Raw genomic sequence first — 26,633 nt, 5'->3', positions numbered from 1 at the left:
GGCTTACTAATTATCTTATGATCAAGTAATGTTTGAAAGCAATCTTAAACAACAAATTCAATATTTCCTCCATCTGATAATATGAACTAACAAAACATCTCGACAATAAAATGTTCCCTTAGACACAGCAGAAAAGAGAAGAAAACGCCTCCATGTTACAAAAAAGACAAAGTCCCAGTGGTCAAAAGGCAGGAAGGAGTTCCCAGCACTAAAGAGATCTGATTGGCCAGGGCACCCAGCTGGACATGCTCGGGCTCCAGCGCTCCGCATGGGTGTCCAGTGGCCCGTGACTGCCACAGCACAGATTACATTTGCTACTGAGTGATGGGATTACGGCCCACCACGATCAGCCATCGCCACATTCAGCAGCGCTTCCTGACACACACCGCGGTACGTTTACACTCGGCTGGCCACCGTAGTGTAACCAGGCTTCCCTGATAATGAGTGGCTTCCTGACTTTTAGCCGCTTCCTAACTTCCTGAATTAAACACTTTGAACACAGAAGGATGCACTCGTGTGTAACAACAAATGCAGTCAAATCCATAAAGCACACACTTTTTTCATATTTTATAGTTCACAGTGCAGTTAATACACTCAAATGACCACTCAGATCCACAAGACGATGTGTGTGTTTTCCACCTCCAATCTCACACTCACATACATGCGACCATCACACACATGATAGGCCATCACACACACGACAGGCCATTCCCTCTTCAAACTCTGTGTTCATAGGAGTACAGTAGTAGCTGATGGAAACTGTAGTACATAGACAGTGGGAGTAGTATTCTATCTGCTACAGATATAAACATAGAGAGAGAGAGAGAGAGAGAGAGAGACACACAGACAGACAGACAGACAGACAGACAGACAGGCATACACACACACACACACACACACACACACATGAAATGTCTACAAGAGCATCACATCACTTAAAAGGATGCTGTTGTTCTGGGCCAGCTCTGTCAAACAGGGATGTTAAATGCCCACCACACAGTGCTGGCGGCCATTACAGCCATGCGGTTTTGGCTTCTCAGCAGGCTGCTCCAGTGAGTCGTGCTTAATTAAAGCCTAGGAGGCCTGTGATTTCCGCCTGCTCCTTGTGCTCGCCGCCGACTTTCGCCGCTGGACGCCGAGCCTCTAGGCGGACTTCCCGCGGCGCACAATTACAACTGAAAATGCCAGAGTGCTCTCCAGACGCGAATAAGCGGCTTCGTCTGAGTCAGGCGGCCCGCGGTGTGTTTTAGCTCTTAATGGCTGTGGTCGGGATGGGCAGAGAGTGATTCATGGCTCTTTAAACACCTTTGGCATTGAACTGGGCTGCGGTGACGATACTGACCAGATTAGGAACTGGTCATAGAGTGCATCGCAAATGGGTCCAGTTCTTTATTCTTGGCTCATACGTTTCTCTTTGTTTCTTCTACCCAACTAACCACTTACTGGTCACAAACTTGAGTGCTGCTCAGAGCAAGGAGGTGATCTCGAAGCAGCCGGGAAGACAGGTGTAAGAGAGCTCAGTCTAAGAGGGCTCAGTCTAAGAGAGCTCAGTCTAAGAGAGCTCAGTCTAAGAGAGCTCAGTCTAAGAGAGCTCAGTCTAAGAGAGCTTAGTCTAAGAGAGCTCAGTCTAAGAGAGCTCAGTCTAAGAGAGCTTAGTCTAAGAGAACTTAGTCTAAGAGAGCTCAGTCTAAGAGAGCTCAGTCTAAGAGAGCTCAGTCTAAGAGAACTTAGTCTAAGAGAGCTCAGTCTAAGAGAGCTCAGTCTAAGAGAGCTTAGTCTAAGAGAACTTAGTCTAAGAGAGCTCAGTCTAAGAGAGCTCAGTCTAAGAGAGCTCAGTCTAAGAGAGCTCAGTCTAAGAGAGCTGCAGCAGGCCTGACCTCATCCAACCTGTGCAGCCAGAACACCGCAGGACACCACTGCTACAAGCCCTAGTGGAGAAGAGGGGAGGAACGGTGATGCAAACCCTCTGGTGTGGGAGAAGCTGGCATCGTGCACAGTTTGAATGAATGAATGAATGAATGAATGAATGAATGTTTCAATTTATATAGTGCCTTATCTAGATACCCAAGGCGCTTTACAATTGTTAACACAGCTGTGTTACAGACAACCAATCACACACCGGCGAGAAGCGGCAGCCAATTGCGCAGTTTGACCTGCTTCCTCAGTTCGTTACCTTCTCCAAAAGAGCCGGGTCATTTCCTTCAGAGAGGCTCAGGCCAGGGCCGGCCCCGAGACCCACAGCCAAATCCCGTTGGCGGAGCCCAACGCTACACAGCGAAGCAGTGCTTCTGGGAGAAGAGGAGGCCAGCACTATCTTTAGCACACCCTCACCCACATTCTAAAGGCATTATGGCCTTTCCCTGGCATACTGCACTTCAATTAGACTACAGGTTGGGTTCTAAGCTCTACCCATCATGCCAAAGCTAAATAAGGAAAGTCAATTAGTCGTGACTTGACTTGAATGAGCTGTGACAGACCTAGAAAAGGTGTGGGAGTCTAGCTCCACACAGCCGTGGGGGCTTTGGCGTAGGAGTCTAGATCCAGGGATCAGATGGGGGTCTCATTGTGCAAGCGCAGTTTTACACAGCCGTGGGGGTCTTCGTGGCACCATCCACTCCAGCACAGCCCACTTCAATAATTCAAGCACATCTAATATTCCATGAGCTAAACACAATGACGATTCCGAACACGGCGTGGAGCGTTGCATTATTCAGCCTCGGTCAGTGGGGGTGGGGGGATAATGCTCATTTTCTTTCCTGGAGAAAGTGTAGCAAAATCAAAGCAGCAGCGTGAAGCAGAAACACGCAGAAACACAGCAGAGTGCTGGAGAATGAGGCCAGCATGCAGGTGGAGAACACACGTTCTTCTTATCTAGGACAGGAGAACACGCAGTTTCTCAATGTGTGTAGAGGAGAGGGAGTTTAAACACCTGGCTAAGAGGTTTAATGGAGGTGCGAGGTTGGAACACAGGGCACGTCGGTACTTTTGCCAGGTAAACATTGCACCAAACACACAGATGCTGTGTTGAGTCTTCAGAAGAAGGATTCATTCACTCGTAGGGATTTCAGATATGCACAGAGTATTCCATTCCCTCAAACCTGCTCCACGTGAACAAATGAAAGATAAATGGAAGAAAAGAGAGCAAGAGAGAAGAAAGGATGCTCAGAAAGAGAGGGAGTCTGCTTCTGTCTCTTGCTAAGCTAGTGTAGGGCAAAGTAGAAGATTGATCAGTTTTATCAGTTCACTGAAGTGCTGGCCTTGAGTGCTAGAAGTAGAAGCATGACTAGCAAGAGTATAAAAAAGGCAACAAACGGATTTAGAAGAAAATAAAAGAAAGCTATTGACAAAAATAGCTATATATATATATATATATATATATATATATATATATATATATATAAGCACTATGCCCTGGAATTCTGTGGAATGTTTTCCACAGAATGTCTTTTGTAATGATACCAACTAAAGTATCCTTAAATTTATCAAAGATTCAGTCAACTGTTTGGCGTCTTATCTGAATCTTACCTGACAAGATGGTGTATTAAGACGTCACTGAAAATATGAATGCACAAGGTTCGAGCATGGTTTTTTCTTCGAAAGTTCCCAATGTATATGGGTTTTTTTTCCCCCCAAGTAATACAGGCACAAGTCACTTGTCTGTCACTTATTTTTTGTTTCATTTTCCTCTGCACAATCTGCTCTTAGTGTTGCTTTATGAGGAACGTGCATTATGAGGAATCATTTTGTACATCTTGGCAAATCAAACAAACACCGAGCTCCCATTGTCACTGCTCACACTTGCGCTGTATGTCGCCTCGTTCCCCCAGCGTGAAGCCCGTTGGGGGGGGCTGACTGTGAGAGGATGTGCACACACACTTCCTCAAGCAGAAATGTACCATTCAGGAAAAAGACTCTTCAGAACGTGTAGGACTGAAACGAGTCCCACAAGGCGCGGGAAGGTGCTGAGGGAATAAGAATAGGGCTGTGGCTCCATTTTTTATACTCTGTGAGAGAAGAATTCCTCATATATGCCATGATGATGGGGAAGAGGAAGTCAATGCTACTCTATCCTGAGTTCTCAATGTTCTCAATGTACTGCCTTCATTGTACAACCAAAACCTTTTGTTAAATATAGAAATATAGAAACTAGATTAAAAAAAAACATTGACTCAGATGTGTAAAAAAAAAAAACCCAGAATGGCTGAGACTGGTCTGTTTCTGTGAGAACAAATGTAGAACCACTTACTACCAACACACACTTACGCTTAAACACACAGCACTGGAAGGGGAGCATTATTTATGAAGAAGCCAAATTTGATCAATGTCCAAGAACCTTGGTCACTCACTCACTCACTCTCTGTCTGTATCTCTCTCACACGCCTACATAGACACATACTGTATGGAAACAGTACATAGTGTTAAATAAAACGTTTGCTTTGACTATCACAAGTATATTTTGCATCTCCTAACATATTGCAGAAATATGAGAAATGATTCTCACTAGTTGACTTATTCCAGTGAGATTTTGCCCTTAGCTTTGTGATGTGAAAAGATTCCTGCATGTCATATTTACACAGATGTTGATATGATTATTACTCTGTACTCCACAATTATAGATATATTGGTTCACCTGCAATAATGGTGGATATGAAGAGGCTCATTATTTTCATCTGCCGGGAGTCTACATGCTGAAGTTCTACAGTTCTTTCACATTTCCCCCATGCTAGATCATCACTGCACAGGAAACCCACAGTGCATCTGGGATCCAAGCACAGGATGGTCTGACTTCCCTACAGGTTATTTCTATCATTCTTCTCCATTGAGATGTACGGTTTCTACCAATGGAAATATTCTGATATGATAGACAAACTGATGGGGGGGGGGGGGGGGTACTTTGATATTAGGCTTATTAAAATAAACTCCACCAACCACTCAATCCCCCATTATACTCCATCCTAAGAATACCGGAAGAGAGAGAGAAATACACACAAGATACCAGGGGGATAGAGGTCATTAAAAATGTAGATCTATTTGTGAGAATCAAAGTCCAAAACAATCTCCTAGCCTACATAAAGAATATATGTGTGTGTGCGTGTGTATGCCTGACAAAGGAAGATGATGTATGGCAGAATGAGAGAAGGAGAAGGAGGGTTTCCCTCCAAAAGAACATCTCATCTGCACTCTCCTCCACCCTATCCTCCACACTCTCCTCCACCCTATCCTCCACCCTGAGAGCTGGGCTTCGCTAGGCCCTGCTGCAAAGAGCCTCTGCATCTCAGTCACTGTGGGACAGCCACTCAGTGGGAGTAATTCACAACGCTCACACACCACCACCGGCACCCTCCTCTGGCTGTGTTGTGGGAGGGAGGGACGTTGTAACAGCACTCACGGGTGCCAAAACAAATCACTCAAATACACCAAGAAACCAGGAACAGCAAATGAGACCCATGTCATGGAGCACGGAGCATTTTGACTGCTGTAAAACACGAGACACTTAAATAAAGCCCCCGGGCGGCAGGGGCCGTGAACTCGAGTGGATGAGGAGTTGTTCTTTTGCAGAAGAGGAGCAGTGAGGAGGTGAGGAGATGGCTGAGGCCATCGCCACCGAAGCTCCCGGCCGTCCTCTGTTCTCCCCACTGAACGCGTTCTACTCACACTTATCATGCCCGCCTTTGATCGGCCAGCCAGAATTAACATGAGAGAGAGGAAAAGGAGGTGTGTGTGTGTGTGTGTGTGTGTGTGTGTGTGTGTGTGTGTGTGTGTGTGCGCGCACGCACATGTGACACAGTGAGACAGAGGTGGAGAGAGCAAAGGAGGAGCAGTGAAGTGGGTCAGCGTGCAGGACTTGTGACATGTCGGAGAGGTGAAGGTGTGGCCTGAATACTAATTAGAACACACCGAGCCTGGACATGATTGGATGCGTTCCTGTCTCCATGTCTGTCCCTGCCCCCTGTCTCCTCCCCCGCTCCCTCTCGCCCGCCCTGACAGGCTGATAGGTGTACACCATCAATCACACTGCCACACCTGACACTGCATCACAACAACAGATACACAATAAGGCCCCCATGAGAAAGCAAAAGATATGTAAATTACTATTCAGGGGCAATAATGTTACTTTACTGTGGCAACAAAGCAGTTTATAGAGCTGTGATGAAGGCTTATGGTGAAATATTTAAAAACAATTTAAGAGGCCTCCTTTTGATAATTATGAATAACTATAATTAAAAGTCACTTAATTTCTCTCTTATCTGTGATGTGCATTCTTCTAGCTACAAACATATAACCACAACCAGTTTTTCATGTTTAATTCAGCAAATAATAATGTCAAAGAGGAGAGGAGATGAATTATTCATGAGCCGAGGGAAAAGAATCAAGAGTGTTGTCCAGGTAACAGCTAAGGTGGGCAGAGACAGAAAGGTCATCTTCAAATTCAGTAGTGCTTGGGATTTAAGAAATGGCCAATGTACTGAAAATAAGCTTTGAAAACTTAAGGGAAACATCAAACACGTTAATGTATTACACAAGATCTGTGGCAGACCATACACAAGGGGGTGAAGAAAAACCAACTGTTAATCAAGCATGGGATGAAGTCCACATGAGTTCATGTGCTTTAAAAAGTAAGATTATTTGTAGGATTTGATTAACTGAATTGCTGAACGTTGAACCCTCTTCCAGAGTCTCACAGAGTCTCGCAGGGTCTCACAGAGTCTCGCAGGGTCTCACGGGGTCTCACGGGGTCTCACTGGGTCTCACTGGGTCTCACTGGGTCTCCAGTGAGGTTCTTACTGTGCTTCCTTCATCCGCACACACATGCAGACACATGCAGACACATGCAGACACATCCAGACACATGCAGACACATGCAGACACATCCAGACACATCCAGACACATGCAGACACATCCAGACACATGCAGACACATGCAGACACAGCCACACACTGCCACACACAGCCACAATATGTCTGCGAGCAGGGCTTAACTGCTGCCATGCTACTCCAGAGTGAATTCCTATGTGGCATGAGGAATACAGTCTGCAAATAGTGTGTGTGTGTGTGTGTGTGTGTGTGTGTGCGCGTGCCTGCCTTTATCTTCAGTGCACCCCCTGCTTCTCAGCAGAAGAAAGAGCAGGTCTTTATCAGAGAGGCAACCATGGAAGGACATGAGGAACCAAGCACCCACAGAAGAGCACAAGAAAAGAGTCATGGAGGGATGGAGAGATGAAGTGATGGAGAGATGAAGGGATGGAGGGACAGAGAGATGGAGCAGCGAAGGCCAAAGCCTAGAGGCTAGAGAGGCAGAGGGGTGCTGGTCCCTGGCGGGAGGAACACTCTGCTACCGCACCCACAGCCCCACAGCTCCGCTGGCACCTCCTGCGCCCGGGCGGGCCAGCAGATGGAGCGGCCGCAGCAGACATGCCCACACATGTCCATCAGGGGCAGGGCGGGCACATCACAACTCAACAGCAGCATGGTGGCTCACCATGTGCCGTTTTCTACATCTCTCTGCTTACATTAGAGTAAAGGTCCGTAGTCCTCTGTCGCAGTATTAAAACTGATTCGAGTTAGTTGAGGGGAAGAAAGAGAGCGGAAAAAAGAAAAAGATTCTTTCCCTTTCATCACTGACCTTGCATGGGGTTTTTATGACACCTTGCAATTTACTAGGAATGACAGTGTGACAATGTGTTCTAAATGTAAATCTCATGTGTTTCAAGGCAGGAAGGTAAACAGGCTACTGGTTGTTATTTTGAAGTTCTACCACAGACATCCACCAGGCCCATGTTATAAATCACTCTAAAGAAACAAAAATAACTTAAAACCCATCTCAGACACTTACACACATCTTGCACACATACATGGATCTCCGTCCATTATTTATGATTCATTCCCTCTTCCCTTACACATATATCTGCTGCATTTCTACACACACTGCAAATCAGTCATACCTCCAAACACACACACACACACACACACACACACACACAGAGAGAGAGAGAGAGAGACACCTCCTACAGTGAACATGCAACTGTTGCCCTTAATAAGCCAACAGTCGATGTCAGCAGAAAGGACCTGTGGGTGGAATAGTAGTCACCCAACAGAAAAAGAATTAGAGAGAGATACAGAAAGACAGAGACAGGCAGTGAGACACGGAGACTATAAACATGTGGCTTTCCGCTGTCTTACATCATGTGGACGGCTTGCTGTCAGGGGAGTGCTTATGTAAGGGGACAGAGAACCGCTGCGGCCCACAATTCCTTCCCCGACACAAGAGCCAGCAAGCACTAACAGGCAGTGGTCCAATATCAATTAGGCGATGACCAGAAAGAAAGATTATGAACCGCACCACTTTCAGTTCGGCCTAGACGCTACAGTTGTGGACACGGTATGAGAGTACGGTCCACTGGCTAACGGATAATGCGTAGCATGTTATCGCTAATTTTAGAAGGAGGACGTCCTCGGAGTGCGTATCCGGCACTGATTACGCACCAACTGCACGTTCTCCACGGACAGATGGGTGATGCTCCGCCCACGAGGTTGGCAGACCCGCCCCCACCACCTCACGGGTTCTTCTGCGGCCTCCCAACACGCTCCACGCGGACGACTACTGCTGTAGCTACTGGCAACGCCATATGGACTGCTGCTCCACGTAGACATGGTAGTGTGCAGGAAGGCAACGGGATGCCGAGTAATGTACACAGCACAGCAGAATGAGTGCATAAGATTGCTATTAAAAACAAGTCCGTCGTCCAGGCTAATGAACACGTTTAGGTCAACGCACAGAATTCCTCTGTCACACTCTGCAGCTGCAGAAAACAGGAAGTGCTCTGTCCAGCCATAACGTGTGTCCATAGCCAGAATTTGACCCCATGTGCATAAAACAGTAGGTGAACTTTAAATGGGAGGGGAGCCGTACGATATTGAGAAGCACCTCCTTTGATTTTGAAAGAACACATTTAATCATCCCCAGCACCGATCTCTCACAAGGTCTATGGGCTAAATCAATGGCTAAATAGCCATTAAAAGCCATGTTATATGTAACATAGATAAGAAATGGAGTCCATATGTTACACCACGACCCCAACCAGCACCAGGGCTGAGTTCAGGGCTGAAATCGCAGTGAGCAAGATGGCTCTGTGATGGCTCTCTCCACTGTCCCCGGGGACACTTTTCTTTCCGCTCCAACCTGCTAAATGCTTCACTATGCTTTCTCTTACTATCTGTCACACACACACACACACACACACACACACACACACACACACACACACACACACACACACTTTTCCATTACAGAAAATAAAGCCTACATGCTCAGTAATGAGCAGGAACATTATGGAGTGTGTAAAAGGAAAGGAGTAAAAGTCGACTGCTTTCTAGAGAGTCTTTAGGCTCCTGGAAATGGACGTCAGTACCGAGACAGGGAAATGGACATCAGTACCGAGACAGGGAAATGGACATCAATGCAGAGACAGGGAAATGGACGTCAGTACTGAGACAGGGAAATGGACGTCAATGCAGAGACAGGGAAATGGACGTCAATGCAGAGACAGGGAAATGGACGTCAATGCAGAGACAGGGAAATGGACGTCAGTACTGAGACAGGGAAATGGACGTCAATGCCAAGACAGGGAAATGGACGTCAATGCCGAGACAGGGAAATGGACGTCAATGCCGTGACAGTGAAATGGACGTCAATGCCGTGACAGGGAAATGGACGTCAATGCAGAGACAGGGAAATGGACGTCAATGCAGAGACAGGGAAATGGACGTCAATGCCAAGACAGGGAAATGGACGTCAATGCAGAGACAGGGAAATGGACGTCAATGCCAAGACAGGGAAATGGACGTCAATGCAGAGACAGGGAAATGGACGTCAATGCAGAGACAGGGAAATGGACGTCAATGCAGAGACAGGGAAATGGACGTCAATGCAGAGACAGGGCTACTGAGCACCACTCTCCCTTTGCCATTGTGAAGTCCATCTCATTTCCGTATATAGCCCATGGTTTATATGAAACCACCTGAACGACCCAAACACATACAAATACATATAGTGTCAAATAAGGATTTTCTTAACATGGCCACACTTACCGTTATGTAGGTGCTGAGTTCAGGGTAGACTCTGTATGCCCCAAAGAGAGGGGACAGGGGACATCTGTTAGGGAAAGAGGTCATCACAGCACAGGAGACCTCTGGGAAGGAGATGACCCTAAACCCAAACTTCTCATACAGACGCTGCAGGTCTTCATCATGCTTCTCCTCATCCTCACTCAGAATGCTTCCCACTGCATAACGACAACAATCGGCTCGAGTCTGAAAGAGATGGCAGGATAGAGAGAGATGGAGGGAGAGAGAGAGAGAGAGAGAGAGAGAGAGAATTTTTTATGATCATTAGACATTTCTGAATATTAGATTCAAGTGAAAAGGTTGGAGACATTCCACTACAGGCTGTATTTACTGACTAGTCTGAACAGGAATTACTGCACTCTGTGGAATTAGTTATTCCTACAAAAGCCAATTAGTGGAATGAGGTGTCTCAATGCGAGGGGGTTCTCCCCATCTGAGTATGCGGCATCTGAAGGGAAAAAGATCCAGCAGATCGAACGCTGACCTACAGAAAACATGCTAACAAGTATTTTGGACCTATAATATAAATGTTACACCTTTAAACCAGAGGTACCATAGAACATGGAGTCTAACACAGACAAGCAATGGAGTTTTCACTGCCACCAAAGAACTGTGGCGAGACACCTGGCCCACCGCGTCATGACAGTCCTCTAGTACGTCAGGGCCCCAGAGTCCCACACCGAGTCTCGCTCTGCTCCCACCTTGCTGCAGTGTAAAGGGTGAAGTCATGCCACGTGCATTTAACACACAAGGCCATACGTTATCCCTTACAACATATTTCCCCTCCCAAAGCTATCAGTCAAACTAACCTTGGAGACAAGAACATCTGACAGGTGCATTAAGAACGAGTCAACCGTCCCTGCCAGACACGTGTAACAGTCACATTTGTCCTGGACAGATGCTGCTCCAACAACCATTCACCACACTGTCCTCTCAGGCTGGGGGGCAATACAGCATTAACAGGGTTGCCAACTCAAGATCAAGATCACTTCAAGATCGCTTGGAGTAAATTGTTACCGGGGCGGTGTAAAATGGACACAAATTAAGTATTATATTGCCGGTGGTTGGCGCCAGAGCGAACTAGTAACTCATTGAATCATAGATGTGGATCAGAGGTAAATAAACTAGATATTTTTTTTCGGCGTGAGAAATCGCAAGTGTGGCGTGAGAGCGTGTGAAAACGGTCAAATGCGTGTGTCTCACGCTCAATGTGTGAGAGTTGGCAACCCTGCATTAAGGTTCTTATAACAGAAGAATCAATAAAGCTAATTGTTTGTACCGCTAATCTGTGTGACTGTGAGTGGACATTCGCTCACGAGACCTAGTGCTGTGTCCAAAAGTGGACACTGCTTGCTGTACTGCCACATTACAGCAAGACCTTCAGGTGAAGGCATCTTCAAACCAGGAAGAGCCGATCTGCTTTTAGAAGGGACCTTCTCACAGGCCAGCTGCTGAGCTACGAGGTTTCCCTCTTTTCTTCTCTTCACCCTCGCGGGTCAGTTCGTTCCCGCACATGCCGCTCCAACGTTTCCCTACAGCGTTTTGCATCTCTCTCTCCTTTAAACATCTTGCATGTATCCAGCTCCCCTTTCATCTCTCCTCCTACCCCCTCACCTCCCGCCCATTCGCCCAACCCCCTCCGCAGTCTGCCACCCCAGCCTCCTGCGTTAATGATCGCATTCTCAGCTCTCGCCATCTCCCTCATCTCACAGTCGCGAGCCAATGAAGTCAGAATTTCTACAACGCACTCAGGCCGACATACCCACGGGGCTACAGGCAATTACTAGGAGCTCAAAGGCCCCCGCGTGCCCCATCCTTCACCCTGATGTTGGGACAGATCACAGAATATACCATGCTGAATGGGGGGGGGGGGGGAGACAAAAGGAAAAAAAGAATGTTCAGCCTCGGTTCAAATCGCATCGTGTTGTAATGGGCCGTGCCACTGATCTTTCCATAAATCAAGGATCACTGTGAAGATACGGATCTAGAGACTCACAAAGTAAAAATAGAAGATGTGTGGAACCATCGGCAGCGTGTAATTGGACTACGTAAGAAGTCGAGCATGTACTAAAGGCTCACCAGGAAGCAGAGCCGGTTCTTGGGTCCGTTGCTTTGCATGCAAAAACAAAGAGCTGTGCAGAAACAATTGAACCTGTCACCTAGAGTAGGGGTTTTCACATCCCCGCAAAACACATCTACTACATGACTCGTGGTGGTCCTGATCCACCGCCCACTAATAGCTGTGCAGACATCTGTGCAGCCGCTTTACGGATTTTCTCTCCAGTGTCTAGCGTGCTCATTATTCTAACCCGATGGAACAAGAATGGCCTTCAAACGAACACCTGGCCCATGGGACTCCAAGATGGCTGCCATCACAGGGAGCGGTGCCGTTTCCTCTCCCTGCTAAACTTTGTTTCCACCCTCCCCCGACAGCAGGGCTGTTGGTGGGCGAGTCATGTCAAAAGTAATTCTTCTCCTCCAACCATTTGTGGTGTAAGGGCCCTGTGATTCGTCAGATGAAGGCCCTGCTATGAAAGGTGAGCTTCGCTGAGGTCATCTTTGATTAGCGCACAGGTAACGAGGAAGTAGTCACGTCACTGCTGTCCGCCCTCGTCACATCCCCCGCGTCTTCCCTCAGGGCTGGGACTTCTGGGATTGCCCCGCTCGCCACTAATTGGCCGGATATTAGCAGGCATGTTTACGTGAGCCCACAGGCGTGTGCGAGCCCCCAAATAGTGCCCCCCTCCCCCCAAAAGGCGCTCAGGCCCGCATAATTAGGAGGAAAGTCTACGCAAGCTCGAGAAGCCACTCGTCAAAATTCAGCAGCAGTCTTCTCTACTGCCCACTGGAGCCACAGCCACACTCACTCATCTCTAATAACGAAGAGATGTGACACTGTGGGAACTCTAGCTCAGGAAAGGCTAGGCTGCAGGGCCAGGGCAGTCGTGGTGTTGCCAAAGCCGATATACCGTCATATTAATACGCGCCGCAGCCTTTCGACCAACTGTGACAAGATGAGACAAAGCGGTCCACAGGGGTTAGTTGAATTAACCCATTTTATGTTCGTATATTGTGTTGTTCATATATTGTGGATGTGCCCGTTACGTTCAGCTGTAACAGCGCAAGACACTGCCTAGATATGAAGCAATTGGAGTTCTTTTGTTTTTTAGCCCAAAGAACCCTATTCACTGCTACTCTGGTTCACTACTTTATACCATTTACTTGAAAAAAAAATTAATGTTACATGTGTTTTATGAATCTTGTGTAATTACGACCAACAGGGATACATTTGTTTTTGTTTGTTTGCTTGTTGGAGACCAACATTAGTTGCATTAGGCCCTGCGTTGTGGTTTACCCATGAGCCCCACAGGGAGAAGCTCCTTCTCCCCCCACACCAGGGCCCCGGTTGGTGCCGAGGACACAACGTCGAGTGGAAACCACAGACAGAGTGCTGGGCTTGGCTGACTACAAGTTTGATTCATTTGGCTAGCACTGCGCAGTTGGATTGGCTCAGACCACCAGTGGAGTGTCCTGCCTCAGTAAGGACGCTGCAGGTTAATACAAGCCCATTTTACCTTGACAGAACACCAGACATTGCTAGCAACCGTTGTTTAAGACACTGGGAGCAGTGTGTGGTGAGCCAGCCTTTTCTGATCTACTCTCGAATGCCTACAGGCTGCGATTTAGTTTGGGGCCGCGCAGTTGGAGTTCAGGGTCCTGCTTTATCTTAGCACAGCCAAAGACCAAATGTTTACAAGGACTCAGTGGTTGCTGTTAAGGTGAATTTGACTTATATAAGCACATGTTTTACGTGATTCTAGGACAAATAAAGCCAAACAAAACTATTCGGACAGAGAAAAATTCTCTTAAAAGGCTTAATCACAGAGGTCAACAATCAGATTAAGACTTGGACAGTACTGAGGAAATATTACTCTCGATTAAAAGTGAGAACTAGCCTTTGAAAAAAACAGTGAAATAAATATTTCATAGAAATAATAAAAAACAAAGCATGAACAAAAAATAAAAATAAATAAAACCTGCCTTGGGGTCATGATGCTATGAAGATACCAAGTGTTGCTGTTCTAAACCATCTGACTGCAGCCGTCCCCATAGGCTCATAAGATGGTGAACAGCATCACACTGCAAGCGAAATTGAAACTGATAGCGCATCATCACAGAAGAACCATGGGACCCCCGTCCGGCTGGATGTTCCCCGGCTGGAATTAATGGGGCAGAAAATGGAGTATGCAAATACACAAAGAAGAGACTGCACTGAGAATAACATTTCAGTGTTTATGAAAATGTCAGAAGATGCACCGTATATGGCGAGTGAATGCACAAAAAACTTCCAAGCCATTTTATTTTTCTTTGCACATCCCAAGTGCCTAATGTGGCTTGAAGCTAGTTTGAAAGTTCACTATGAAAGCCAGTAGAATATTCTGGACTCGGTCAAGACTTGTATATGGCCATGTTTATCCAGTGATGAGCTGTAGTGTAAAAAACTCCAGTGGAACACTTTGTTCTCTTTCTATCATCTTCTGGGCTTCATTAGCTAACTGACACCGATACTGAAGAGCTGGGAGTCATGGCGGCTTCTGGGCAGTTCTGTGCGGTTCGGGTTAGAGAGACCTTTGCTGCCATGTGCCCTTCAGGCACCACTCTTCTGAACACACAGTCCCTTTAATTAAACGTGACAGAGCTGGGGTATTGGCATTTCAAAGGAGCAGGAAAAACAGAGTGTCTAGCTGCTGGCTAGCTGAAGCACTCTGGTCAGGTTAGTTTCAACAGCGTCGCCTCCCTGGTCTCAAGTCTCCTCCCTGGCAGTGTGAAAACAGAGATAGTAAGGAAAGAGCTCGGATCACAGTGTGTGAACACGGAGCCGAGACCAGTTTTGCTTCCTTTGATGTGGTGTTTTAGATTCACGTGTGAGGGGGAAGCAGTAAATAAGGGTTTTCCTGGCCACACAACCTCAGAATTGCAGGTAGCAGTTCATAAGAGCTGTAGTTTCTACCTCCATAAAAGAGACTGTACACATATGAAATATTGAGCTGTATATCACCACATTCATCTCCTGTTTACCCTCCCCGCTCTGGGAGCAAAATTACCGTTCTTCAGCTCATATGACCTGTTCAATCTTCCTGTGAGTGAAAAATGTAATAAAGATAAAGATGGGCAGGACACCAAGCTGCGGAGAACACACGCACGCACGCGCGCACACACACACACACACACACACACACACACACACACACACACACACACACACACACACACACACACACACACCTTCCCTGACACATATATAAAGCCTAATCATGTTACATCACATTTGAAGAGCGCACCATTCCTGGTCCCGCAGGATTACATAAAGCCTTCACCTGTTCCATTATGCACATCAGATGGCCTGTCGGGGGGGGGGGACAAGTGTCTCCCTGCCTCAGTCCTGTCTCAGCGGACAGCGGCCCGGTGGCAAAATGCTAATAAATCTGCGAGAGAGCAAAGCGGTCTCTGAGCCGCCACTCTTACCCACGATGCCTCTCAAGGTGAGCAGGATAACGGGACGTCCATTTACACTCGACAGCAACAATTCCGCCCGTGAGCCACTCTCTCGGATCCCGTCTGAAGGAGGCTCGCGTCTAAAGGTGTGCTCCTCCACCGCTGCCAATGACAGCAGCTGGAGTGAAGAGTGGTGTGAACACGGGCAGGGGAGATAAAACCGGTTTAAAGCAGGATGGAAGACTGTGTGTGTCATGGTGAAGCGAAGCTTATTGTCCCACATCTGAGGTGCTGCTTCTGTCCAACCAAGCTGTGAAAACAAATGATAATACAGGATCCCCAGTGTCTCAGCTCTGACACAGGGACGTACGAAGGACTGCGAATCTACTCTACCCCTACAAAATATCTTGGATACATTAAATCTCTATGTAAGAATCAATAAGCATGACATGAACTAATGGTAGGGCATTCAAATCAGTGACTCAGTGAGCCTCTCAGAAAGCTAACTAAAGGGTCTGCACAATTACCCGTGGTGATAACAGGAGCACGTTTTACACTGATTATTTAACATTCGCTAGCGGTGCGGTTCCATTGCACAATCGTTCGCTTCTACCATCGGCCGGGCCTCCTCTGGTCTCGTGTCTGCGGCGGGCTCACACACAGCCCCAAGCGCGTAGAGAGAGCTGCTGCTTTCATTACCACGGCTGGCTGTCAAACCAAAGTGGAAACACCACTCATCTGTGATGTTGAAAATTGTACCTGGGCATATGAGGCAATTTCCAAATAAACGAGTGATGCTGTGCATTCTGTCCTCTTTCCCTTCTCCGGGCCCATCAGCTGAAAGGCAGGCAGCTGACCTTCTCAAATGGACCGTTTGGACCCTGAGGGTCCAACAGTTAATGAGCACACAGCATAATGCCAATTAAAACGGACAGAGTCCCAGGTCAACGTTAAGTGCCTATCAGAATATGATCCGTGGCTAATTGGTTGTTGGGCAGCCAGTGACTGTCTAGTAAAGGTGAGAGTGCCAGTCAAAAACTGAACGCAGTTACCATCTCGACATACAGATGCAACAAACAGACCGTGTTACCATGGACACCACTTTGCTCAGGAAGTCACCTGTAAAAATAGGCAGACAGGACAGCACTTCTGCATGGAGACAGCGGTGTGAACGGCACTATAAGCAAAACAAGGAAGTAAGGAAGGAAGTTTAGATCAGACAAATGGAACCACACACACTGTGATATGTCAGTATGCAGCATGGTAACCTCGACATAAACGCCGCATGAACAAAACAAGAGCAGACATCTAATACCACTAGGTCAGAACCATAATGGCTGTCAGTTATTTACCAGTTTAGCAAGTGTGGGTAAGGAAAGGTAAATTTGTGCCTAACCACAAGCTAGCAAGCCTGCAAGCTCTTAATGACATTTTAACATGTTTGAAAGCAGGAAATAAGTAATTATCTTAGCAAACATTTAGCAGTTCAGACAGCTTTCTTCTCACCATATCCACAGCAAGACGAAAACTTTTGTGGGGTCAAGCATGCTAAAATCTATTTCAACAGTCAAGCTGACGTTTTGTCTAGCAGATGGAGCTACCAATCAAGTTTATCTCAGACCCAGTGCGTGCAGCACATTTTTAAAAGCTCCGTGTACAGCAGGTCATAAGAGTCCATTTTCCAATGCTGTGTGTTAACCTTCTCAGTTACATGTTTCCTCCTCAGATAAACTATCATATTACTTTTGTACAAATTGATACAAAAACTATCACAATAACACGAATGGGACTCTCCCAGTGAACAGTGAAGAGACTCTTCTTGGCAGCATGGTAGATGGGCACCGTTTATGATACTGTTTATGACAGTTTATGACTTCTGGGTGATTGACCAGGACGTGACTGGCAACAAAGCACAAGTCAAACATCAGGTACATCTATAATCCATTACAACTCAGATATCACCAAAAGACCTGAACACAAGTACATGAGTTATTAAGATTTCACTTTCAGTCATATATTTTGTACTCTATTTTGAACAAAACAAGTTAAATGTTTTATTTATGTGGAAATGTCTGAGTCAGCTTATCCATCAGTGTTCCACTTTGGGTTAGAAATATATATAAATATATGCTAAAATCTCATTTTGTAGCATTCTGCAGATAAAATTACTAACCTGAACTCGCAATTTTGGAGGCTAGGATATCATAAATAATTTAGTGATGATTTATAATCACTAAATCAAACACAAAAGCTACCAAATAATTTGTCAAACATTATGAACCATACGCAGTACACCATATTTTGCTTATGCGCTTGGCTCAAAAGCTCCCTACATTTCTTCAATGACATCATCGCCATCTAGTGTTTATAAAAGCACAGCACACACTACACCACCTTAATGAAGTTTAATTACAGAACTTAGATATTAAATAGTGGATTCATTTAACTTCAACACACCTTAGCTGTCTGTACATAGCCTTTTCATTATTATTATTATTATTATTAGCATAATTAATACGTCATCTGTTTCTTGATATATTTATTTGCAGATCATTATTTGTGACCTCAAAATGTGTAGCAGAAGCAGAAAATCTTATTGCAATATTTTTGTATGTTTCTGTTAAAATGTTTAACAGCAGTTTGTTCTCTTGTGAGTTATAAAAAGGTCCTCCAGTGAAGTGAAGAATACATTCTTCTCAGCCAACCACCTCGTCTATCCTTCTCCTCTAAGCGGTGTCAGTGATCGCAAGCGCGCTGTAATAAATCGCTGTTTTCATAGGAGGTTCTTCCCAGAGTTTTAGTAATATGGCGTAATTGAATGTTACTAGTTCGCTCTGGCGCCAACCACTGGCGATCGATCGATCGCGATATAATAGCCTACTTAATTTATGTCCATTTTACACCCCCCCGTCAACAACTTACGTTCGCCCCCCCAACAACAATTTTTACTCTCCGTCCGGCCCGTTCACTTACATGGAAATGGGCGGGGTTAAAACTTGTACTGCAGCTTCACTTTTCACTCGTGTCGTCCGGTCCACTTATATATACGGTCTCTGGTTACTAAGTAACGCGTTACTAACAACACTGGTGATGTCACAGTTAAAGTGACTATAAAAGGAGCGGCCGCTGTTTAAAACGACAGACGACGTTTTTGATTATTGCGGAGCAATGTTTCATGCGATATACTTAATCAACTGGACCGTGAGAGAACTGACGAGCGTAAGTTCAAGTTCCTTTGAGATGGTATCCTATGGTGTGCCCTAGCCCCTCTGCCCCCTCTGCTCCATCTGCCCCATCTGCCCCTGTGGAGCGGGTATGAGAGAGATGCATGTGTGTGTGTGTGTGTGTGTGTGTGTGTGTGTGTGTGTGTGTGTGTGTGTGTGTGTGTGTGTGTGTGTGTGTGTGTGTGTGTGTGTGTGTGTGTGTGTAGTGTGTATGAGTAGTGTGTATGAGACAGATGTATGTGTATGTGTGTGTGGTGTATGTGGAGTGGGTATGAGAGATGTATGTATGTGTGTGTCTGTGTGGTGTATGGATAACTTTCCTGGATAAACTGCTGTAAAATCCTTACACCTTCACCTAGAAGCTCCATTTAAATTTTAAATGGGAGAGAAACTAGTTCTTTCTGGCACGCCGGGATATCTAATCATTTGATCAATTCGTTTTAGAGTTATGAGCATTTGTTTGGCACTAGGCACAGAAAACGGACCCATTCGCCCCCATGTTAATTTCTCAAAATCCGAATTGGCTTTTACACAATTTGCCTCTGTGTTTAACTCGTCGTAAATCAGTCATTTTTGGCTCTAACCCATGGGTTAAAGTTCTCCGTCACTACGACGGATTTCCGTCATTTGATTTTTTTGGGGGAAAATTCCGTCAAATCATAATAAACCACACACGCACGCGTTATCGGTTTTGTGGCCGAAATATGATCCTGTCACTGGCGCTCATCAGCACTGGATGGATGACTTGCGGGTCCGCCTTCAGATTTTCGGACATTACGTAGAAAAGTTACCTCCCTCCTTATACTTTCTCGAGTGTGTCTCCGAAACGATACGTGGTAGTAGAAAGAAACACCCTTCAAAAACAGGGGAATGAACATTTACCTGACGAATTTTAATGTTGCATTGTGTTCCAGGTTTGAAAAGTGCTGGAATTTAGGCTAAAGTACTTTAAAATGCTTGAAATTGTAACTACTTCGTTCGCTGGTGTCCCGCCCCCTCAATGTAAATAATAAGACGCATTTATTTTACACGGCGCCCCCTCAACAATCGTCACCCCCCCCCCCCCCCCCCACCAACCAACTTACGTTCGCTACCCCCCCGGTCAAAAACTTACATTGGGTCCACCCCGAAATTTTCAGACGCACGCCCCCCCCCCCCCCCCCCCCCCCCCCCCTGCACCAGTCCCCCCCCCCCCCCCCGGCCCCCCCCCCTGCCACACAGACACACACATACATTTGTCTCATACACACTACACATATATACATATACACCAGACAGACACACACACACACATACATCTCTCTCATACCCAGTCCACATATATACATATACACCACACAGACAGACACACACACACACACACACACACACACCTCTCATACCCACTCCACAGGGGCAGATGGGGCCGATGGAGCAGAGGGGCTAGGGGCACACCTTTTCAAGCTATAGTATTTCCTTCAGGAAATGCATTGTTCTAGTTCTTCTTCTTCTTCTACTTCTTGTCACTATTTGTGCGGTTAATACAGCCCGAACCGCTTAACGTACAGACTCCATTCAAACTGCATTTTGAAGGTCTCTGCGCTGTGACTTGTGCTAGCATTTTTTAGAGTCTATAGGATTTATAGATTTTAATGAATTTTAAGTTTTAAAATGTTAAGCCCCCGCATTGAAATGAATGGCGGTTTCAAATATATCGCAATGTTTCATGCGATATATGTAATCAATTGGACCGTGAGAGAACTGATGAGCGTAAGTTCAAGTTCCTTTGAGATGGTATCCTAGCTCCTCGGTTACATTTGAACTATTTATAGTAGGTCTAATTACAATTCAGGTTGTTGCAAAATAGAATGTGTAAATTATTTATCCAAAATGAATATGAAGTAAGCGGCACTGGCTTTCATGTACGAAAATGTTCATGATGCTGTTTTACGTCGAGGCGGAGACAGGTAATTTTACAGGGAATATGTCTTTAGCTTTTGGTGTGATTAAGTTTGAGGGATTAAAACCATGTGAGGACATTATTACGATCAAAATCTCTGACCAATACTATTCTCACCTTTAGCGGTTAGTGCAAAAAAAGCATAAATTTTCTCCCAACCCAGTTCAGATGTCCACAGCCTGTATATGCGTGATAGATTTGGTAAAAGTACAAACCTTTCTGTTCCTCAGCTAAGAAGGCCTCCCCGTGATGCTGCCCCGGCTCCCCAGGATGCCGCGCCGGCTTTCCGAGACGCCGCCCGTCATGCCGCCGCCCGTGACCACCACCCGAGGCTGCCGCCCTTGGTCCAATTGCTACCGATGAACGTAAGTTCAAGTTCCTTTGAGATGGTATCCTAGCTCCTCGGTTACATTTTAACTATTTATAGTAGGTCTAATTACAATTCAGGTTGCTGCAAAATAGAATGTGTAAATGATTTATCCAAAATGACTATCATGAAGTAAGCGGCACTGGCTTTCATGTACGAAAGTGTTCATGATGCTGTTTTACGTCAGGGGCAGAGACAGGTAATTTTACGGGGAATATGTCTAGCTTTTGGTGTGATTAAGTTTGAGGGATTAAAACCATCTGAGGACATTATTACGATCGAAATCTCTGACCAATACTATTCTCACCTTTAGCGGTTAGTGCAAAAAAAGCATAAATTTTCTCCCAACCCAGTTCAGATGTCCACAGCCTGTATATGCGTGATAGATTTGGTAAAAGTACAAACCTTTCTGTTCCTCAGCTAAGAAGGCCTCCCCGTGACGCTGCCCCGGCTCCCCAGGATGCCGCGCCGGCTTTCCGAGACGCCGCCCGTCATGCCGCCGCCCGTGACCACCACCCGAGGCTGCCGCCCTTGGTCCAATTGCTACCGATGAACGTAAGTTCAAGTTCCTTTGAGATGGTATCCTAGCTCCTCGGTTACATTTTAACTATTTATAGTAGGTCTAATTACAATTCAGGTTGCTGCAAAATAGAATGTGTAAATGATTTATCCAAAATGACTATCATGAAGTAAGCGGCACTGGCTTTCATGTACGAAAGTGTTCATGATGCTGTTTTACGTCAGGGGCAGAGACAGGTAATTTTACGGGGAATATGTCTAGCTTTTGGTGTGATTAAGTTTGAGGGATTAAAACCATCTGAGGACATTATTACGATCGAAATCTCTGACCAATACTATTCTCACCTTTAGCGGTTAGTGCAAAAAAAGCATAAATTTTCTCCCAACCCAGTTCAGATGTCCACAGCCTGTATATGCGTGATAGATTTGGTAAAAGTACAAACCTTTCTGTTCCTCAGCCAAGAAGGCCTCCCCGTGTCGCCGCCCGTGTCGCCGCCCGTGTCGACGCCCGTGTCGACGCCCGTGTCGATGCCGGTAACAGCGCCGCCGGTGACGCCCCCACCCGTCACGCCGCCGCCGCCGCCGCCCGTCACGCCGCCGCCGCCGCCCGTCAAGTAGCCGCCCGTCAAGTTGCCGCCCGTTACGCAGCCACCGGTGACGCAACCGCCCGTTACCGCCACCTGAGGCTGCACCCCGTGTTCCCGAGGGAGCCGCCCTTGTTCCGATTGCTACTGATGAACGTAAGTTCAAGTCCCTTTGAGATGGTATCCTAGCTCCTCGGTTACATTTTAACTATTTGCGTGATATATTTGGTAAAAGTACAAACCTTTCTGTTCCTCAGCCAAGAAGAGCACACCAGGATGCCGCGCCGGCGAACCCGGCTCCCCGTGACGCCGCGCTGGCGAACCAGGACATCGCCCCCGGCGAACCCCCATGACCCCACCCGGGCTCCCCAATCTCCCAGTGTTGAGGCAGCATCTACGTCTAACGAGACCACCCCTAATCCCAGGTCTGTGTTTAGTAGACTTTTAGTAGACTTTCTCAAGGATCTGTGGGATGTGTTATGAAAATCATCTTTGCTTAGCCGCAAACTTGGCAACAATATATTTTGATACTTGATATGATCATCTTGATAGGAAATGGTTTTCAACTACATCTATGGAAGCGAAGATTACTGAAAGAGCAGGCAGATGGGAGAAGAAGCGGCATATAAGCTTGGAGTGCGGCAGTTATTTTCAGATCTCTGGTCTCTACCTCTTAGGGTGGGGAGCATATACATGCATTGTATGTGTGGGGTCTCCTAAGATATCCTGGTACAATAAAGCTTTTTATTTATAGTAGATTGGTCTGTTGTTTCTAATTATTTCCTTCTGCATCAACGAACACGCTACGCTGATGTACTGAAAAGAAGTTGAAGCACAACCAAGGCGAGGAAGATTACCAACTTAAATGAAAATGTAAAAAACGACAATAAATAAACTGCTCCTTGTTCATTAATCTACTGAACCATGTGACAAACTCATTCAAAACAGACCTGTTAGTCACACGTGGTGGAAGGCAATATACACTAGTGTTGTCAAATTGGATTGATAACTTCCTATCCAACAATTCAATAATAACAGTACTGCACATCCTTACCCAAAAATATGTTAATTTCCTAGCTTACTTACTTATCTCCTGTAGTTAGAACCCATGTTCTTTAAACCATGACAGTAAAGTTGTGAAAAAAACAGTAGATTTCTCTTCTTTTGTAGCTGGTCAAATGAAAACAGTCACCCTTTGAAGAGCTCTGTAAGAGTTACAATGCTTGAGCTACCCCCTCCCTACCCTGGGTGGCCCACACACGCATACAAGCTACCTCCACCCCTGTGCTCCGACACCCCCACCAACACCACCCCTGCCTTTGCTCACAAAATCTCACTCTACACCGAAATCAAAACGCCAGAGCCCTGGAGGGTGGTCAATTTCATATCAGTTCTGATCCATCATTTCCAATGCCCTTGAATGAATGGACGAGTTTGGAAATATAATACTGACTGAAATAGTGATACAATGACTAGCGGTGTGACGAGATCTCGTGTCACGAGAAACTAGCTAGCGGTGGTGCTAACGACAGCTAGCGTCGCCACAGCGGGCGGAAATTATCATACAGTTAAGCCCGCCCACTAAGAGAGAAGATATGATTGGTCAATTTTGCTGTCATTTGAAACTGGTATTGCTGAATTATATAGGTATAATGGTCACGGTTCGCTACTGATGTATATGTGTGTGTATGGAGTGTGTATGAGAGGTGTGTGTCTGTGTGGAGGGTGTGGAGTGTGTATGAGAGAGATGTATGTATGTGTGTGTCTGTGTGGAGTGGGCTTAAGCGTTTCCCTTGTGCTGTATGTGTCACCATCTCCTGACGATGCACCCAGCCTGGGCCAAGGGTGGTGCTGTGTGTGCTCCTTGCTAAAATCTGGTCAATCAGGTTATCACGTAGACAGCCACAATATCGCTTCATAAACACACCTCAGTCTCACCCCTCTCTGGCAGTCTTAAAGACTTCAGCCTTGGGAGAGGACTGACCACTGCCACGTGGCACCTCCAAACAGGGCCAGCGGGGCTGGATGCCGCGTGGCACATGGGCGTTTGGACAAGCCGCACCCGGTCGTGCCACGTCTCGCCTGGAGCTGGTGGAAAACTCTGCAGATTCTTCATCCTTTCAGACACTTTTCAAGGAAAATTTAACTCGGAATTTTCCAGCCATGAGACACCGCGCGATCCGTCTGCCATGTGCCTGACTAAGTGAATGTCTCAGTCTCTGAAACAAACTAATGCATGTAGGGTGGTTCTCTTAACACTTTATAATTACAACTAGCCCTCTTTGGCACTGTGGCTACACATTTCTGCAAGAGCCTGTCTAATAAACACCTGTAGAGGACCCATGTCTAATACTTTTACACCTCTCTGCTTGACAGACTGAACAGCTGACAAACACAGATGGCTTGGAAGGCTGTTGAGCCTCTGGCCTTATTCCTGGCTCCTACTGCTCCCAGATTATGAGCACAAATTCAGACTTCATTCCAATCACACCCTGGTGCTGGGTTTTATTAAGGTGTGGCCGTGCTGAGAAGACTCCACAGTGTCCTCTGCTACATGCCCGTCATAGCTATCTGCAGCCATTTCAAAATGCAATATCCTTTTCTTAGGATTTCCTCCTCATCCCTAATATTGAGAACCTGCACAAGATTAACAGTGCATTACATTTTAATATGGCCAAATCCCAGAAGGCCAAATGCCATTTTTTTAATTTAGGGTGACACAGTAGAAATGAGAAGACGCAGAAGCCTACATGGTCAGGATCTGAACATACGTGCAAACTATGGACCAATGTTACTACGGAACGATCAGTGGTGTGTTTTTTGGGTCTGTCTTGTATGACTGCAGCTTGGAGTTCTCTGCACCTAACCACCTGCGTATGGTGCCCAAGCTCAACCTGAACACGAAACCTGAGCATGCTGTATTCGCTGCTCTCATTGACAGGACAGCATAAGTCCTCTTTAACAGGGTGGAGCAGAGGACGGCTATGGCCACCACAACAGAATGTGTGCTTACAGGGGACCGGTCCCTGGGGACTATCTACAAGTAGTCAACCATGAGCGGGGTGTTGTGATTCTCCACACCAGAAATGTGCTGACACTAAAAACCAGCCAACACCAGATTAGCATAGCCACCACTGGCAGCAAGACAGCTCTTCATGCCAATTACTGACAATGACTGTCATGGGGCAAAGGACCTGTATTACAATAGCAAAACCAGTGACAATACTTGACAATACAATAGCCTTGTTCATCTTTTCCAGTTAATTCCCAAACACGTGGACAAGTTTGTTGAAGTTCTGCATTAGGTTCTGTTCCATTCCTACTGCAGTATGTTTTTTTTTATGGTACGCAGTGTTTTGACCAGGAAGCTCTCATGAGCCCAGTTATATTTGTGAATGTAGCATGCAGCCAGGACACCTCCCACAATCATCTGTTATGCAGACTTGAGTTCTTGGCTAAATACAGTCTTTAGTCTGCTGTCACGCACAAAAATGAGGAACATTCTGTTTAAACCCTCCCTTCATACTGACAGACACACGACTGCAAACTTTAAAATAGAAGCATGTTCTAGTACATCATGTAACATCCAATAAAGTGCACAAAAACCCCCTAAAAAAAACTAAAGGACAACAAATCTGGGCGGAGTATGGACGGATGTCAGAAGAACACCACTGTAAATAATTTACAAAAACACTCAGTGTATAAGTTACTCTCGGAGGGTCTGCAAAAATCTGCAAGACTAGAGTAAAGTAGTGACATGTACTTTTACACTGACCTAGCGCAAGAATCGTGTCAGCACAGGTACCTGCACGCACGCACGCACACACACACACACTCACTCACTCACCTGATTGGGGTCATCATAATAAACACCCACAGAACACAGATCTGGACTAATACTGCAGCTTTCCGTGAAAGCACTCCCGCTGTCCTTGTAAGAGCCTTTCTTGAATTTGTAGGCAATCGTAATATTTTTTACCGGGGGAGATCCTGTCCGAATGACGATCTCGGAGAGAAACCCGGAGTAAAACACGAAACCAGCGATGGTCAGGATCAGGCAAATGACCAAAACTAAAATCAGTGTTAAAATGACAAAGTCGGACATTTTTTGGGATTATCCTGTTATATTGTGTGTCCGCAAACTCCCAATCTCCGATCACTGCGACGCTAGACAGTACTTATTAAATATCACAGACAGCTAAACGCCAAACAAGGTTGAACTCTTGTAAATTCGGAGTTACTGCATCTGTCGTTTTGAGAGAAATTGTTCCACTCGTGGCTGTTGACACAGCAGACCGCTGATTTCCCACAACAGAGTCGCTTCCTGGTTGTACCTCGTTTCTATACGGAGGGGCCTTTCAAAATTAAAGTCATGAGGC

General features: G+C 46.1%; 2 protein-coding genes across 2 annotated transcripts in view; one reads left to right on the top strand and one right to left on the bottom strand.

Annotated features, from left to right (window-relative positions):
• Window positions 1-26,583, bottom strand: part of tex264a (testis expressed 264, ER-phagy receptor a) — a 63,581-nt gene extending 36,998 nt beyond the window's left edge. Inside the window, exons 1-2 of the mRNA XM_077014370.1 lie at window positions 26,102-26,583; window positions 10,090-10,311 (exon numbers count right to left, since the gene is read on the bottom strand). Of these exons, the coding sequence (XP_076870485.1) occupies window positions 10,090-10,311; window positions 26,102-26,359 (480 nt within the window). The 5' untranslated portion in view covers window positions 26,360-26,583. The remainder of the gene's footprint in view (window positions 1-10,089; window positions 10,312-26,101) is intronic.
• On the top strand, window positions 22,084-22,987 carry LOC143521109 (uncharacterized). The gene is made up of 2 exons (XM_077013674.1): window positions 22,084-22,410; window positions 22,512-22,987. Exons 1-2 carry the CDS (start codon window positions 22,084-22,086, stop codon window positions 22,605-22,607), a joined length of 423 nt encoding a protein of 140 aa, XP_076869789.1. The 3' UTR covers window positions 22,608-22,987.
• Window positions 26,584-26,633: the final 50 nt, after the last annotated feature.

The sequence above is a fragment of the Brachyhypopomus gauderio genome, chromosome 8 (genome assembly GCF_052324685.1).
Source record: "Brachyhypopomus gauderio isolate BG-103 chromosome 8, BGAUD_0.2, whole genome shotgun sequence".
Lineage (NCBI taxonomy): Eukaryota > Metazoa > Chordata > Actinopteri > Gymnotiformes > Hypopomidae > Brachyhypopomus > Brachyhypopomus gauderio.
This window is presented reverse-complemented; position numbering and strand designations above follow the sequence as displayed.

Bases quoted from the DNA above. Each gene is read 5' to 3' on its own strand.
- LOC143521109 (XM_077013674.1), top strand. From the start codon at position 22,084: ATGCGTGATAGATTTGGTAAAAGTACAAACCTTTCTGTTCCTCAGCCA. The intron at 22,411-22,511 runs GTAAGTTCAAGT...TCTGTTCCTCAG, and splicing joins TCCGATTGCTACTGATGAAC to CCAAGAAGAGCACACCAGGA.